The sequence below is a fragment of the Microdochium trichocladiopsis genome (genome assembly GCF_020744255.1).
Source record: "Microdochium trichocladiopsis strain MPI-CAGE-CH-0230 chromosome Unknown B0I36scaffold_7, whole genome shotgun sequence".
NCBI classification, from domain to species: domain Eukaryota; kingdom Fungi; phylum Ascomycota; class Sordariomycetes; order Xylariales; family Microdochiaceae; genus Microdochium; species Microdochium trichocladiopsis.
Genome location: NW_025763550.1, coordinates 1,388,097 through 1,400,796, shown reverse-complemented (window position 1 = coordinate 1,400,796; position 12,700 = coordinate 1,388,097). Strand labels below are relative to the sequence as shown.

The window sequence follows — 12,700 nt, the reverse complement described above, 5'->3', positions numbered from 1 at the left end:
CTGGATGTGATAGGGGGCCGTTGTTGGTTGTGAACCCTGCCAGACAACAGGCCTTGGCGATCGTCAACCTGCTTCAGGAAAGTTTGCTTGTGCGACGGGGTTGAGGTGGTTCGAGACCGGTCTTTGCGGGAATAGCTGGTGTTTGATTCACGATGCACTTTTGCTCCTACCAGCGCAGAAGCAGCTTGTGAGTCCTCTGGCGAAGGCTCCGCCGCGGACGGAGGTATGCCTACTAGTAGGCGGCACTTGACCATCAAGTGGCCACTGCGTGATCCTTGAGAGGAGGGTCTAGGAGGAGCGTGATTTGAGGATGACGGTCAAAATCGCTGGTCACGTCCTTGTCTTGGGGAGAGATGATGCGAACAGCTTTGTCACTGCCTCGATTGTTTCTCTGTTCTCCAGAAAGTGCTTCTCCACAACTTCTCACCTAAATCGTATCCCACAGGAGTATATTGAGACTGGAATGATGACGCGGCTTGCCACAAGTGGCCAGGAATGTGGATGGAGTTCCGCGTGCATTTTTGTTCTCAGAAGTCTCGTATGGTGGCAAGCACCTCATCTTTCAGGACCTTGTCGAAGACTTGCGACTGCCCTTATGCCGGAGGAAGCCTACTGTGCTCTTTTCGCACATCGACTTTTGCCCTTTCCCAGACAGAACTCCCTGAGGGGTTGCAGCTGGCGGGACCAAGTCAGATGACCTCGCGACTCTGCGAGTGCTACATGCGCCATCGAAAGGGTTGCCACGCAGTATTCCAGCCATGACAGATCACATCTGAATATTGTTGTTGCAGGAGACCGGGGGGGGGGGGGGTTTCACCGGCCCGGTACAGCATTTGCCCCAAGTGGACCATCGAGTGGCCCCTTCTGGCTGTGCTCTCAACAGGGACGGTATCCCCAGCTGAGATTGCGGATTTCTTTCCGAGCAAGGGTCATCCTGGATGTGTGATCTTGGCGATTGTCGACATCTTCACATCCCCGGGCGCGTGTAGAGGTGTTGACCTAACAAGCGCCGCGCTGTGAACCCTACCATCACACTTGGCAAGGTCATTGCCATGCCTTCGTTGTCTGTCTGCCTGCCTGCCTTCCGTATGCCTGTAAACATTTAGCGCGTGACCCTCGCTTTGAAAGCCAGGGGCCGATCCCAAACCGCCTGAAGGACTGCCATCGATCCATATGAACTTGGCTACAACTTCAAAACAGTCGCGGTCGCGCTTCAGGACATGGGGGATCCATGGATCATTAATCTGGCCATTCAGGCGTTTTGCGGAGGAGCACCCAAAGGGAAATAGTCAGTCAGTCAGTCGCCAACCCATTGTGTAGAGCTCGGCCCGGTGTACAGAAGTGCAGGAAGCGGGACATCGGCTTCAGATCAGTGACAGGGGTCCTCATGGTTTGGACCAGGGACCGATGGCAGGTGATCGATTGTTCCGGTTTCCGCGACGAACGACCACAATGCCCGCAGTGCCTGGGTGGAGAACCCTCTCAGTCAGGTCATGTAGCATAGACCCGCTCAGACGGAGTATATGACGACCGTTTCTGCCATTACTTGACGTCTAGTCGGATTCACCTGACAAAGGGCCACCGGCCTCGGCAGGCAAGCAAGCAAGGAAGCAAGCAATCAGGCGGGCATGAATCAAACCTGGAAACCGAGCTTCGGCACACAAACCCCTAGGCCATTGGTTGGTCGGCAGTAAGAATTCTAGATCCCACAAGGCATTCCATTCCTCTTCTGAACCCATGAACCATAAGATACAAGTATTGTGCATCCTGCCCATCCCGTTTCCCCCCCAGCGAAGTACACCATGGCCATTGGCATAACTTAAGCACCAACAGGTCCGGGGCCCCCGTCTTTCGTACCTTGTCTTTTCAGGGATGCCCTTATCTCCCATTCGTCTGTGAAGCGCGCAACGTCTGCCCATGCCAAGGAGGTACCAGTCAAGGGTGGATCAGCGTGTTCTTATGTGGCTTCCTTGTTACGCGCGCCCCATGACGTTTGGGCTACGTCTGGTCACATCTCGATAGCCCGGGTCATGGGCGTGGGTGCCCAGCTGGCAGGATGAGAAGTCAGCGCCCAAACGTGGCAAGTTCACAAAGTCAAAGCAGCAGGTACAGCAAGTATGGCCAGATCACCAGGCTTTAGAAGTTAGACGCAACAGGCGCTGGAAATATTCTGTAAGCTCTGTAGACAGGCGGAGCTTACCACCCGCTTCCTGGCTCCAATCGGGCTCGGCCCGCTCTTTAAACGTCTCACGATCTCCGAGCAGGGGTGCATCACATCACATCACATCCTTCGTGGTCGGCCATGTCGCGGCCCAGGTCGCCTCAAGCAGGATTCCAAGAAAACGAACAGGTGTCCTGCAGTTGGGCAGGACGAGCAGTGCTGCAGAAGACGGCCTTGGGTCCACCCACCCTCTGTAGTCACGGCAAGCCAGATGCTGACATGTTCTAGTACCAACACAATGCTCCAGGACTCAGACGGCGCAGTTGGCCCCCTACTCCAACCACGCAAATCTTGTACCAATCTTGTTTCGGCCGTGCTTTTGTCTTTCAGAGACCACGGGCCCCCCTGTTAAGCACCCTCGCCTCGCGCCAGTGCCGAACCCTGGTTAGGGGACTTTCTCTCCACATCGTTGGATCTGGCAAGTGATTCCGAGCATGGGATTTGCAGTAGTGGCTCTAATTCCAAATCATGCCATCGCGTCTGGATCATGCCGTCACCGTATTGGACGGAGTTGCCGACCTTCCCATGAATGGCCAACTTGGACTAGACGAGCAAGGACCTCAAAGTCGCCTGTCCACGCTGGGCGACGCCAAGGGTGTCCTCCCCAGATTGCCATATAGGAGACTCTTTTCGTTCTCTTCATGATCTCAGTGGCTGCTTGTGTTGTATCTCATCGCGGCTCACTTGGTGCGGAATACAGTAACAGCAACAAGAAAGATGTGGTCCGACCGGTGTTCTTATCCAAGCTTGGATTGTCCCACAACCACGGCTGGTCCACGACGACGCACGTCATCAAGCCAGAGACAGTCACCTTACCCGAGCCACCATCAATTCCGCACCACAAAAGGCACCTTCTTCGAAGTTGCACTCGTCTCTCAACATCATCAAGGGAGCGAAAAGACGTCGCCGTGGCTCACTGATGATGACGATGATGGACGTCAAGACTCCCCAACAAGCTCCACCAGCCGGACAACTACCCCAGACTTGACACGCCAGCGATCACTTTCATCGTCTTCCTTTGCAACAAGCAACTGGTCACCCTCACCAGTGACGGGGGCAGTCGGATTCCCTTCGATGCAAAGCGGCATACAGCGACATGAGGCGGATCAAGCCATGACAGTACGACCAGAGGCAGAGCCCACGCTGCTGGGCACCCTGATCACGATCGACTCGCACGCATGGACAGACAGAGGCAAGGCCGATTACTGGATGTGTTATACATGCACGAGGAGACTCCCACCCGAGGACTTCAAGTGCGAACAGACATTCAAAGTCCGACTCGGTGACCACTGGGACAGCCCTTCTGTGCACCTCCGAAGGTTTTGCATCCCGTGCGGGATCAAGCTCGGTGCCCACCGGCCCGGGCCCGTCTTTGAGACCAAGCATGCGACGACGAGGCGATGGATATGCAACTGCCTGCGGATCCATGACGCGGGAGTCAGCATCTGCCCCAAGTGCAACCGGCTCAGCACCCCTACCGAGCAGGCGGGAGTGTACACGTTCCAGGTTTCGATTTCTCCTTCACCATCGTTATGAGGACTAGGCACCAGCGGCCTGCGCTCTACCGTTGTAGATTTGGGGATGCAAATCCACCGTCCAGTTTTCGTCTCATTTCTGTTCTATTCTGAATATTGCTCACCACTTTCTGGGAAACTGTGGACACGCTTTTATGCTTTCAATCTTTCTTGTAAAATGACGTTTGTACTTGCAACTTTTCACCAAGCATCGGGGGTTCCAGCCTCTTCGGTTCATAGGCCAAAAAACAAAACAAATGAACAATACCCAACAGTATTTTGAGATGTCGACGGTGCCCGTGCCAGATGATGAATTTCAATCTGTGCAGGCATCCACGTTGCTTTGCCGTGGAAGTGGGACACTGTTGCGACAAAGATCCGCACTTTGGGGTTGTGCTCTTTTCAATTGTGCACCGAATACAGAGCAGACAGTCCCCAATGCACGCAAAACCACGTCGTTTTACGGGAATTGAAATGATGAAAGTGCCACAATATCAAATCTCAACCGATACAGGAGTGCATAACCGTGGTTGTGGCTCTTATCTTTGCATCTAATCTTTCACATCTTATCTTTTGCATCTTATCTCTGATTGATCTGTGTGGCTTCAGCGACCAGGGATCGTCCCGGAGGGGATGGAGATCAATCAACCAAAGTCCTCCTGAGTGGACCTTCCTCATCGGGGCCCCCGCACATCCACTCAGGTTTCTCACTCACAAAGTGCCGGCCTCGGCGCGTGCAAAGGAGGAAACCTCGACAACGTATAAGAAGTCTCGCATGCTTGGCGCAAGAGAGAGAGAAAAACACACACACACACGCCATGGCTTCAACGGACGCGCACCACAATGGGCTGCCCAGCGAGACACAGCCATTGCTTAGCAGCACCCGGCGAGCCAACCACAGCGGGGACATCGCCATACAGCAACCTCGCAGATCAAACCAGACGCCCTTCAAGTCTGGATGGACAGCGGCGCTCGTGCTTCCCAGGGTTGCCCCCAAGGGCCGCGGGCTCGTCAACCTTCTGGCATGTATCATGTTCATAACGGCCTGCTCCGCGGGGTTCCTCATCCTCCCTCACGTGCGGATCCTCGAGGACATCTTGTGCCGAGACTACTACGTAGACAAGACTGGTCCCATCGATGAGCTGCTCTGCAAAATCGAGCCGGTGCAGAGCCGGCTGACGGCCATCACCGGCCTCAAGGTCGGGCTCGAGGCTTTCGTGTCTCTCTTTGCGGCCTTGCCGTGGGGCTTGCTGCCGATCGGTAAGGGCATTCCTCCTTCTTGCTTTTTGTTTCAAGCTGGTTCCTCCTGCAGATTCTCCTGGATGGCGAGTAACGGACCGCTAATCGGAGTGTATTGTCCCGCCAGAATTGGCCGACGGCCAGTCTTTGCCATTTCACTACTTGGCATGGTTCTTAACGTCATCTGGGTGACGGCCGTGATGTGGTTTCACGATGCTATCCCCGTGCGACTCATCCTTCTTGGAGCAGCAGGTCCTCTTCTCGGCGGCGGTGATGCGGTAATGGCCGGCGTACTATTCAGCATGGTAACCGATGCCACAACGGAGGCCGAAAGGTGAGCCTTTAATGAAAAACGTCAACTCCCCCTTGGGCGGTATGCTAAAGGGTATCCTCAGGTCGATCTGCTTCCTGCGAGTCCACGTCGCCACCATGTGCGGCTTCCTGCTATCGCCTACTCTGTCCTCCATAATGATGGAAAAGACCGGCACGCCATGGTACAACATCATTGTCGGCTGTGGACTGCTCAGCTTCGGCGCGGCATCGATCTTTCTCGTGCCCGAGACGCTGCAGAACAAATCTGCACCCACGGGATCCATCCTGCACGACGACAACCGCGAGGACCAGGAAGACAAGTCGAGTGGCTTCTGGAACCACATGGCCCACGCCAAGGCGCGGTTTACAGACAGCCTCTCAGTCCTCAAGTCCCGCGACCTGATCCTGCTACTGCTCATCTGCCTCGCGTACATGCCCGTGCTCAACAGCACCGTGCAGCTCATGACGCCCTACATCTCGAAGCGGTACAACATCACCATCGCCCGGACGGGCTATATCCAGACGGCGTACGGACTTATGCAGATTGTGCAGTCGCTGGTTATCCTGCCATGGATCATGCAGAAGGTCCAGGTTGCGACAAAGCCTGCCAGTCCTGTAACCAGCAGGATCCCCGATTGCAGAAGCGACGATAACGACAACAGGAACCACGACACAACCAGCAATATACATCACTCCCCCTCCTCGACATCACGGCAACCTCCTCCACCATCGCGGCTCTTCCTCCTCCGCAGCCCGCTCTTGACAGCTCGCTCCAACCAGCACCGCGACCTCGCCCTGGCCCGCCTGTCCTTCCTGCTCCTCGCAATTGGCGGCCTGACCCTCGCCCTAGCCCCGACCTTGCCGGTGTTCATACTCGGCCTGGCCTTCCTCGCCCTGGGCACGGGGTACAACAGCCTGACCCGCTCGCTGATGAGCCTGTACGTCGACGCGCAGCACACGTCGCGGCTCTTCAGCCTTACGGGGATGGTCGAGACCCTGGGCGGCGTGTACTCGTCGCCCATGCTCTCGGCCCTCTTCTCGCTCGGCATGAGGCTCGGCAGCGGAAGCGGCGGGGCGTGGATCGGCCTGCCGTGGTTTGCGCTCAGCGGATTCATGGTGCTGTGTGTTGTGTTGCTGGCGGGGTTGAGACTGCCTGCTGGGAGGGGAGGTGCTGATGAGGTTGGCGGAGGAGACGAAGAAGGCACGGCGGGTAGTGGTGGCGGTGGCTGTGGCGATCCTGCTGCTCGAGATAGAATGGGGGCGAGGAATGGCTCGGGGCTGTCGGCGTAAGAGGGGAAAACCCCTTTGTGTGTTTTGATGCTCTCTACCTCTTACACCAGCGCAGATAAGCCGATTGATCGGGCCTCATAATTAAAAAGTCAAAACGCTATTTGACTCATCATTACCGTCGCTCACAGCGAAATTTTACCTTGTGCATTACTTATGGCAGATACGCAAAGGTATATGACGATCATAACTAACACTCGTAGCTTTGTTCTACGTAATTACCCACTGTATGCAGTCTCAGGTGGTCTCTCCCCCTATCCAAATGCTGCCGGACAAATTTCTATTCCAAATGCTTCAACGCCCGCTACTCAAACAAAGAGAAGAATAAGAAAACCCTGAAGTGAACGCCTAGCAAACCCCAAAAAGCCCTAGGACCCAGAATCCAACTGACAACCAAGAAGATCATCTGTGTCAGTGGCAGCTCACCCCGTCATCGTGGATCGCATTGAGCAGCGCCGTGGCCGTCTCGCGATCACTACTGCCATTTTCGTCGCCGCCGCCGCCACCGCCACTACCACCACCGCCTCCATCTCCCAGCTGGCTCCCAGCGGCAGCAGCGTCCTTGAGATACTCGTCCGTCCACGCCTGCCCGATCCAGTCGTCGCCCTCCTTGCCCACCATCATCATCATCTCCCCCGCCTGCTGGTCGTTAGAGTCGTCGTACACGCCCATGTCCACGTCCACGTCCACGTCCACGGCGTCCCCGACGAGCTCGAGATCCTCGTCTTCATCGTCGTCGTCGTCATATTCATAGTCATATTCCCCTTGCTCGCTGCTCGACATGGCCCCGCCGAAGGTGCCGCCCGCCGTGGCCCCGTGCACGCTCGGCGGCGTGCCGTCGTCCGCGTTGAGGTTGTACGCCGTGAGCACCTCGCCGGCCAGGCCGTCAATGTCGAGCACGTCGGTGAAGAGCGCCGACATGTCGTGGTGCGGGTGGTGCAGGCCGCTGGCGATGGCGGCGTCGCTGACCACATCCATCGTCGTTGTCGAGGGTGACATTTGCTGCGGGTGAGCAAAGGCGCCGTCGCTGCTTCCGAGGATCATCATGCCGCTGCTGCCTTCTACGCCACCAACCAGGGTGGGCTGGTGTGTGTACAGGTTCTTGTTCGATGCGGCGGGTGAGTCGGCGTCCTCGTCAGAGTGGATGGATCGGACAGTTCCAGGCGGGATGTTGAGAGTCGATGTGCCAGTTCCGAAGTAGGTTTGTTGTTGTTGTTGCTGTTGCTGTGACGGTGGTACACTACTGGATGCGAATGAAGCCGACCGTGCCGAAGGGCCACTTCCCGTGGTGTTCGCGCCGACTCCGTTACCAGTTGTGGTGTTGTGGATGCCTCCGGTGAACAGGCCCCTCAGACTCGCGGGGAAGTCCGACTCGTCCGGAAGCCTGCCCTTGCTCAACGCCAAGTCCATCGTCATGGCGATCCGGAGGTAAAACCCAGGCTGCGAAGAGAGGATGTCGGTCCAGTCCGTAATGGGCTGCCCGCTCTCGATCGCCCGGGACCCGTGAGGCAGTGACTCGAGCTGCGCCAGGTTAACGATGTGTCGGATCGCCTCGCTCACGTAGTCGACGCCGTCATACTGGGGCTGGTAGGTCTTCATGGCTTCGATCAGGATATTCAGGCGGTGCTGCTTGACTGCAGATTGGGGGTTCTGGTCGACAGCCTGCCCTTTCCCCCTGTTTGCCGCAGATAACCTGACATCGATAATGTGAAGAACCAGTGGGAGAGCAGTACACGCGACACTATATGGCATCGTTAGTATTTAATTCACGACTGGCTGGCTTGTTTGGGCCGACGGGCTTGTGGGACATACGCGCTGATAGGCAGCCACCGTGCCAAACCCAGCTGGATGAGCTCTTTCAGGCACTCAGTCACCCCGGACGCTGCATCTTGTAGCTCGTGGCGGTTCTCGTAAATGTTGGCAAACTCCTTGAGGCTGCTGTTGAGATTGGGGGTTGCTGATGCAACTGCGGATTGCAGGACCTCATGGTGACACAATATGACCCGCGCAGAGCTATTGGGGGAGGAATGTTAGTAGATGCTCTGTAAAAAAAAATAACCTCAGACTCGGGGTAAGATCTTACTGATAGTACATGTACATCAAGTTGGTGTACAATATGACTGATTCATGCTGGAATTCGCGGCCACTGCCAGGCGTCAACCTAGGCACACTGCCGCCTCCAAACATGGGAAACCTCATGGTAGCCCCTTTGTACCATCGCCGCAACGCCAGCTTGCACTCCTTTATCCTTGCACCCTCGTCGGGATTCTGCCGGTGCCAGCCGGGGGAGTCGTCCATGGGGTACACAAGCGTGAGCAAATCCGTCAGGACGCTGCAGAGCTCCACCAGATGGACCAAAAGGTCGATGAGGCTGCGCTTGGCCTCCGAGTTGTACACCCTCGACCTGTCAATCTCGTCGGCAAGGTCAGCATAGCCAAGGCCCTGGTTGGCGTCGAGATCGAAGTGCGCGCGCGAGATTTGTATGCTGCGCCGCAAGCCAAGCGGAAGGATGCGGTCCCGAATCACACAACACCACCAGAGGCGTTTGAGGGTGTTTTGTTTCTTCCACTCGACCGGTTGGTGGATTGGTGAGAAGGTTGGCAGGGCAGACTGGAGGTGTGCTTCGGCACTCTTGGCGTTCTGTATAGCGATCGAAAGCCAGCCGGAGTTTGGCTTTTTCGTGGCCTGCGCCCAGTTTGGCGACCAATATGACAAGAGCATCGCCGTCTGCGCGAGGGATATGAGGGAGGACTCGGTTTCGAAATCATACAACAACTACCGGGCACGGTGTCAGTCATTGGGGGCTAGTGCATAGAACAAAAAGCTGTGGAAGTCACCTTGGTCCGCCTGTAAAGCGTAGCTCGCGCGTCCCGGATACTTGTGTATCCAAGTGCTTTTATGCTGCTCAATGAGACGAACTACCGATGCTGTTAGTACTTCCAAACCATCGATCACAACTTCGAGGTAGCGTCACAACTTACATTGCACGATGAGAACATGATGGCAAACAGAATGACGAGCGGAATCTTCTGGCTCGGCCCGGATGTGCCCTGGTGGCAATACATGTCCCAGAAGTCACCCTCGTTGAGCAGAGGCAAGATTGGGTGCACGTGCAAGAAATACTGCTGCACAAACTCGTCGAGGATCCGCCGCGTCGGCACTCGCAGACAGCCCTGGGCCTCGAGATAGTTGACGTCTTGCGGCATTATGACGTGCAGGTTGTTGATAACGAGAAACGGGTAGTATGAATACGTGATGTCGAGGTTCGCTGCCGCACGCTGCTCTCCGGTCCAAAACGGCTCGCTATCCGGGGGAAATGAGTTGAGTGAACCCTCCATCGACTTCAGAGGCATGGATATCGGCGCTGCAAGAGGTGTGAGCACTGACGAGGCAGTTCTAGATTCTGTCCTTGGAGGACGCTCACCTCTAAACATGGGCGCACGTGCTTGGGGCCCGACACTGCTGGTGACAGACACGGTGTCGCTGGCTGAGCTGATGGAAGGCTGGTGCTCGCGTTGAGCAGCGGCACGGGGTGTCAATTCACGTGCCTCTTGTTGCTTGTGCGTGTCGCATGGTTTATGTGCATGGCTCTCGTCGTGGACGGGCAGGGAGCTGTCTCTGGGCGATGGTGGTTCTCCATTGTCTCGGGACCGCACGACATCCTCGGCTGTTCTTACTTTGGTGTTGTCGATGGAATAAGGCGGGTATGATGCTTGGACGTCGGCTCCGTCGCGCTGCGCCCTCCTGCTGCGGAAAGAGGTGGACGCTGTGTCAGTGACTGGGTGTGCTGGATGCAGGACACGCGAGAAGGGGTAGACGTACAACCTGGAAGCACGGCCTGTGACGACGCAGGACTCGTTGTCGAGATAGCAGTTCATGCACGGCCGACCGCGCTGGGACACGTCACACCGGACTTTGCGAGCTCGACAGCTCAAGCAGGCCTGGTTTGCGCAGCGTTGGGTCAGACTGTGTCGCGAGGAACCTCGGAGGTACACACACCCAGGGGAAAGGACTCACTTTGGCGGCGCGCTTGCGGATCTTGGCGGCAGCCTTTGGCTTGGAGTCGGTAGGCCGCCCTGCCTGCTCGACGGGAGCGGTGATGGCGGCTTCTGAAGTCATGGCGGCGAAGGTCTTGTGCTGCTCTTGCAGGCAGGCGTCGCAAGTTCGTGGAAGGCTGAGGTTGACGAGGAGAAGGTCGCGCACATGGCAAGCAGTGGGAGAGCATTTAGAGTTTGATTTGCGCTCAGCGTGCCCGCACACCAGGCCCTTCTCTGTCGAAAGCAGGGACGGCCTCCTTGGGGGCTTGGCTTGGGGGAAAACGCGGGGTACGGGGTAAGTAGGGGCCGCTGAGCAGAGACGGCGTTCCCCAACTCGACCTAAGAAAGGGCGCCAGCGATCCGATCGGCCGGACGAGAACCCGTGTGGGCTCGTGCTCGCGGTGAGCATCCCTGAGCCTGGCCTGGACACCGGACTCCACCACGCCCAGGGATCCCCAGCTGCAAGGTGAGGCATCGAGGCCGACTGGCTACTACAACTTGGGTTCATGCGCAGTGGTTTTAGACAGCAGGGGAATGCTGCCATTATATGTGGTTTGTCTGGGCCAGGCCTGGCCTGCCCCTTCATGGTGCTGCAGCCCTCATCTATGGCTGGCCAATTCCATCATTGCATGCATGGCTTGCTGAAGCGACGAGTCTCGTGTCTCAATGACCATCCCCTAGCGTTGATCAAGAGACCAGCCGTGATGCAACGAGATGACCAGCTGCACGATCTTGTCCTCACGACGGAGGAGACTGGGCCTGGACTGAAAAGACTCAAATAACTGCTGAACGGTTGCACGAACACTCGCCAGGCAGTCCCACCATTACTGAGTGTATAAGGGACTTCTGGGTTCCAGGCGGGCTGTCGGGGTCTCAGAGTCTTTCAACTGCCGGTTATCTTTTGCCGCGGCTAATAGATAAATGCTGCCCTGGTCTGACTCGTGGGTCTTGACATTCCCGTGTGGGCATGACACGGGTAACGTCCCGGAACCCCACTCTTCGTCCCCGCAGTCTTGATGCATCGCTGTTGCCCACGATGGGCGGACGGATCCAGGGCAAGGACGAGGTAAGATTGATGCATTGATCGGATGACTTTGGTCTGCAAGTGTGTGAAGTGGCTAGGCGAGGAGAGGACTCGGGCCTTGGCGTTCCGCAGATGCTCCAAGATCATGGGAGAGCATGGACCCAAGCACTGTCACTGTATGGCCAGGAAGTGATTCATTCGACTTCGAGCTCCGGAAAGCGATGATTCGTTTCATGGGGTAGGCCGCGGACCAAATTCCGATGAATGCGGGGAAGAGTATCTGACAATCTCTTCGGGCACTAGAGGGATCCCGGTGGCTTGTATGTTGAACTATAGGTGATTGGCCTTGCGAGTGATCTAGAAGGTTTTCGAATATGAGGGGGGTCTCAGACGGAAGTCTTAATGTCGACGATCCCCGCACGAGCGCATGTAAGCACACGTGGAGGGTGGGAGGTAGGAGTGATATCGTCTGAACAAGCTGTTGTGCTCTAGCAAACACTTGAGATGGTCGCCGTGGCTGGAATCAATGTTCGAGGATTACGGTCTTGGTCCCCCTCGCCGGAACATTTGTCTTTGCCATATGGGCTCTTGATTGGCCAAGCAGCAGTAATTCAGCTTCCTCTCTGCTGTGTTCAACAGATGCATATCTAGAACGGCTACCATTAGGAACACCCTTCTGCTCCCGGAGGGGTTTCGTTGTGGTGCAAGTGTCAGATGCTGGGAGCGTGCTTATATTGAATGGTGTAACAGGCAAGCCGCTATGGCGAACCCTAAAATCCAGACGAAACCAAATATTCCGAGGGCCGTGTCTTTGCGCGAGCGACAATGGCAGCTTAATAGCACTTTACGAAGTTAAGAAAGGAGCCAAGGCTCCGCAAATTCCAATCGATTGGTACCCCGCATAAGAGGACAGCCGAACTTGTCGTCTGCAGGTTTGAAGGGCACGATTTTCGAGCTTTTCCGGAAGACAATCCTGTCTGCTTACAAGTACATCCAATCGTGGAGACATGAAGAGGTACAGATTCTTGCCCCAGATGCCCAGTGTGACCTTAAACGTGCTTTAAGG

General features: G+C 56.3%; 3 protein-coding genes across 3 annotated transcripts; 2 read left to right on the top strand and 1 right to left on the bottom strand.

Annotated features, from left to right (window-relative positions):
• Positions 1 to 2,938: 2,938 nt before the first annotated feature.
• Positions 2,939 to 3,757, top strand: B0I36DRAFT_364790 (uncharacterized protein; the record flags this gene model as incomplete). The annotated part of the gene is made up of 1 exon (XM_046159034.1): positions 2,939 to 3,757. One exon carries the CDS (start codon positions 2,939 to 2,941, stop codon positions 3,755 to 3,757), a length of 819 nt encoding a protein of 272 aa, XP_046010408.1.
• A 625-nt stretch (positions 3,758 to 4,382) lies between these two features.
• B0I36DRAFT_385589 (major facilitator superfamily domain-containing protein) lies at positions 4,383 to 6,697 on the top strand. The gene is made up of 3 exons (XM_046161074.1): positions 4,383 to 4,995; positions 5,119 to 5,308; positions 5,370 to 6,697. The coding sequence occupies exons 1-3, from the start codon at positions 4,554 to 4,556 to the stop codon at positions 6,574 to 6,576; spliced, it is 1,839 nt and encodes a 612-aa protein (XP_046010407.1). The 5' UTR covers positions 4,383 to 4,553; the 3' UTR covers positions 6,577 to 6,697.
• An 83-nt stretch (positions 6,698 to 6,780) lies between these two features.
• On the bottom strand, positions 6,781 to 10,776 carry B0I36DRAFT_140894 (fungal-specific transcription factor domain-containing protein). Its single transcript, XM_046148362.1, has 8 exons — positions 10,591 to 10,776; positions 10,396 to 10,514; positions 9,998 to 10,317; positions 9,555 to 9,937; positions 9,411 to 9,491; positions 8,657 to 9,348; positions 8,386 to 8,586; positions 6,781 to 8,314 (listed from the first exon to the last, which is right to left on the bottom strand). Exons 1-8 carry the CDS (start codon positions 10,690 to 10,692, stop codon positions 6,985 to 6,987), a joined length of 3,228 nt encoding a protein of 1,075 aa, XP_046010406.1. The 5' UTR covers positions 10,693 to 10,776; the 3' UTR covers positions 6,781 to 6,984.
• Positions 10,777 to 12,700: the final 1,924 nt, after the last annotated feature.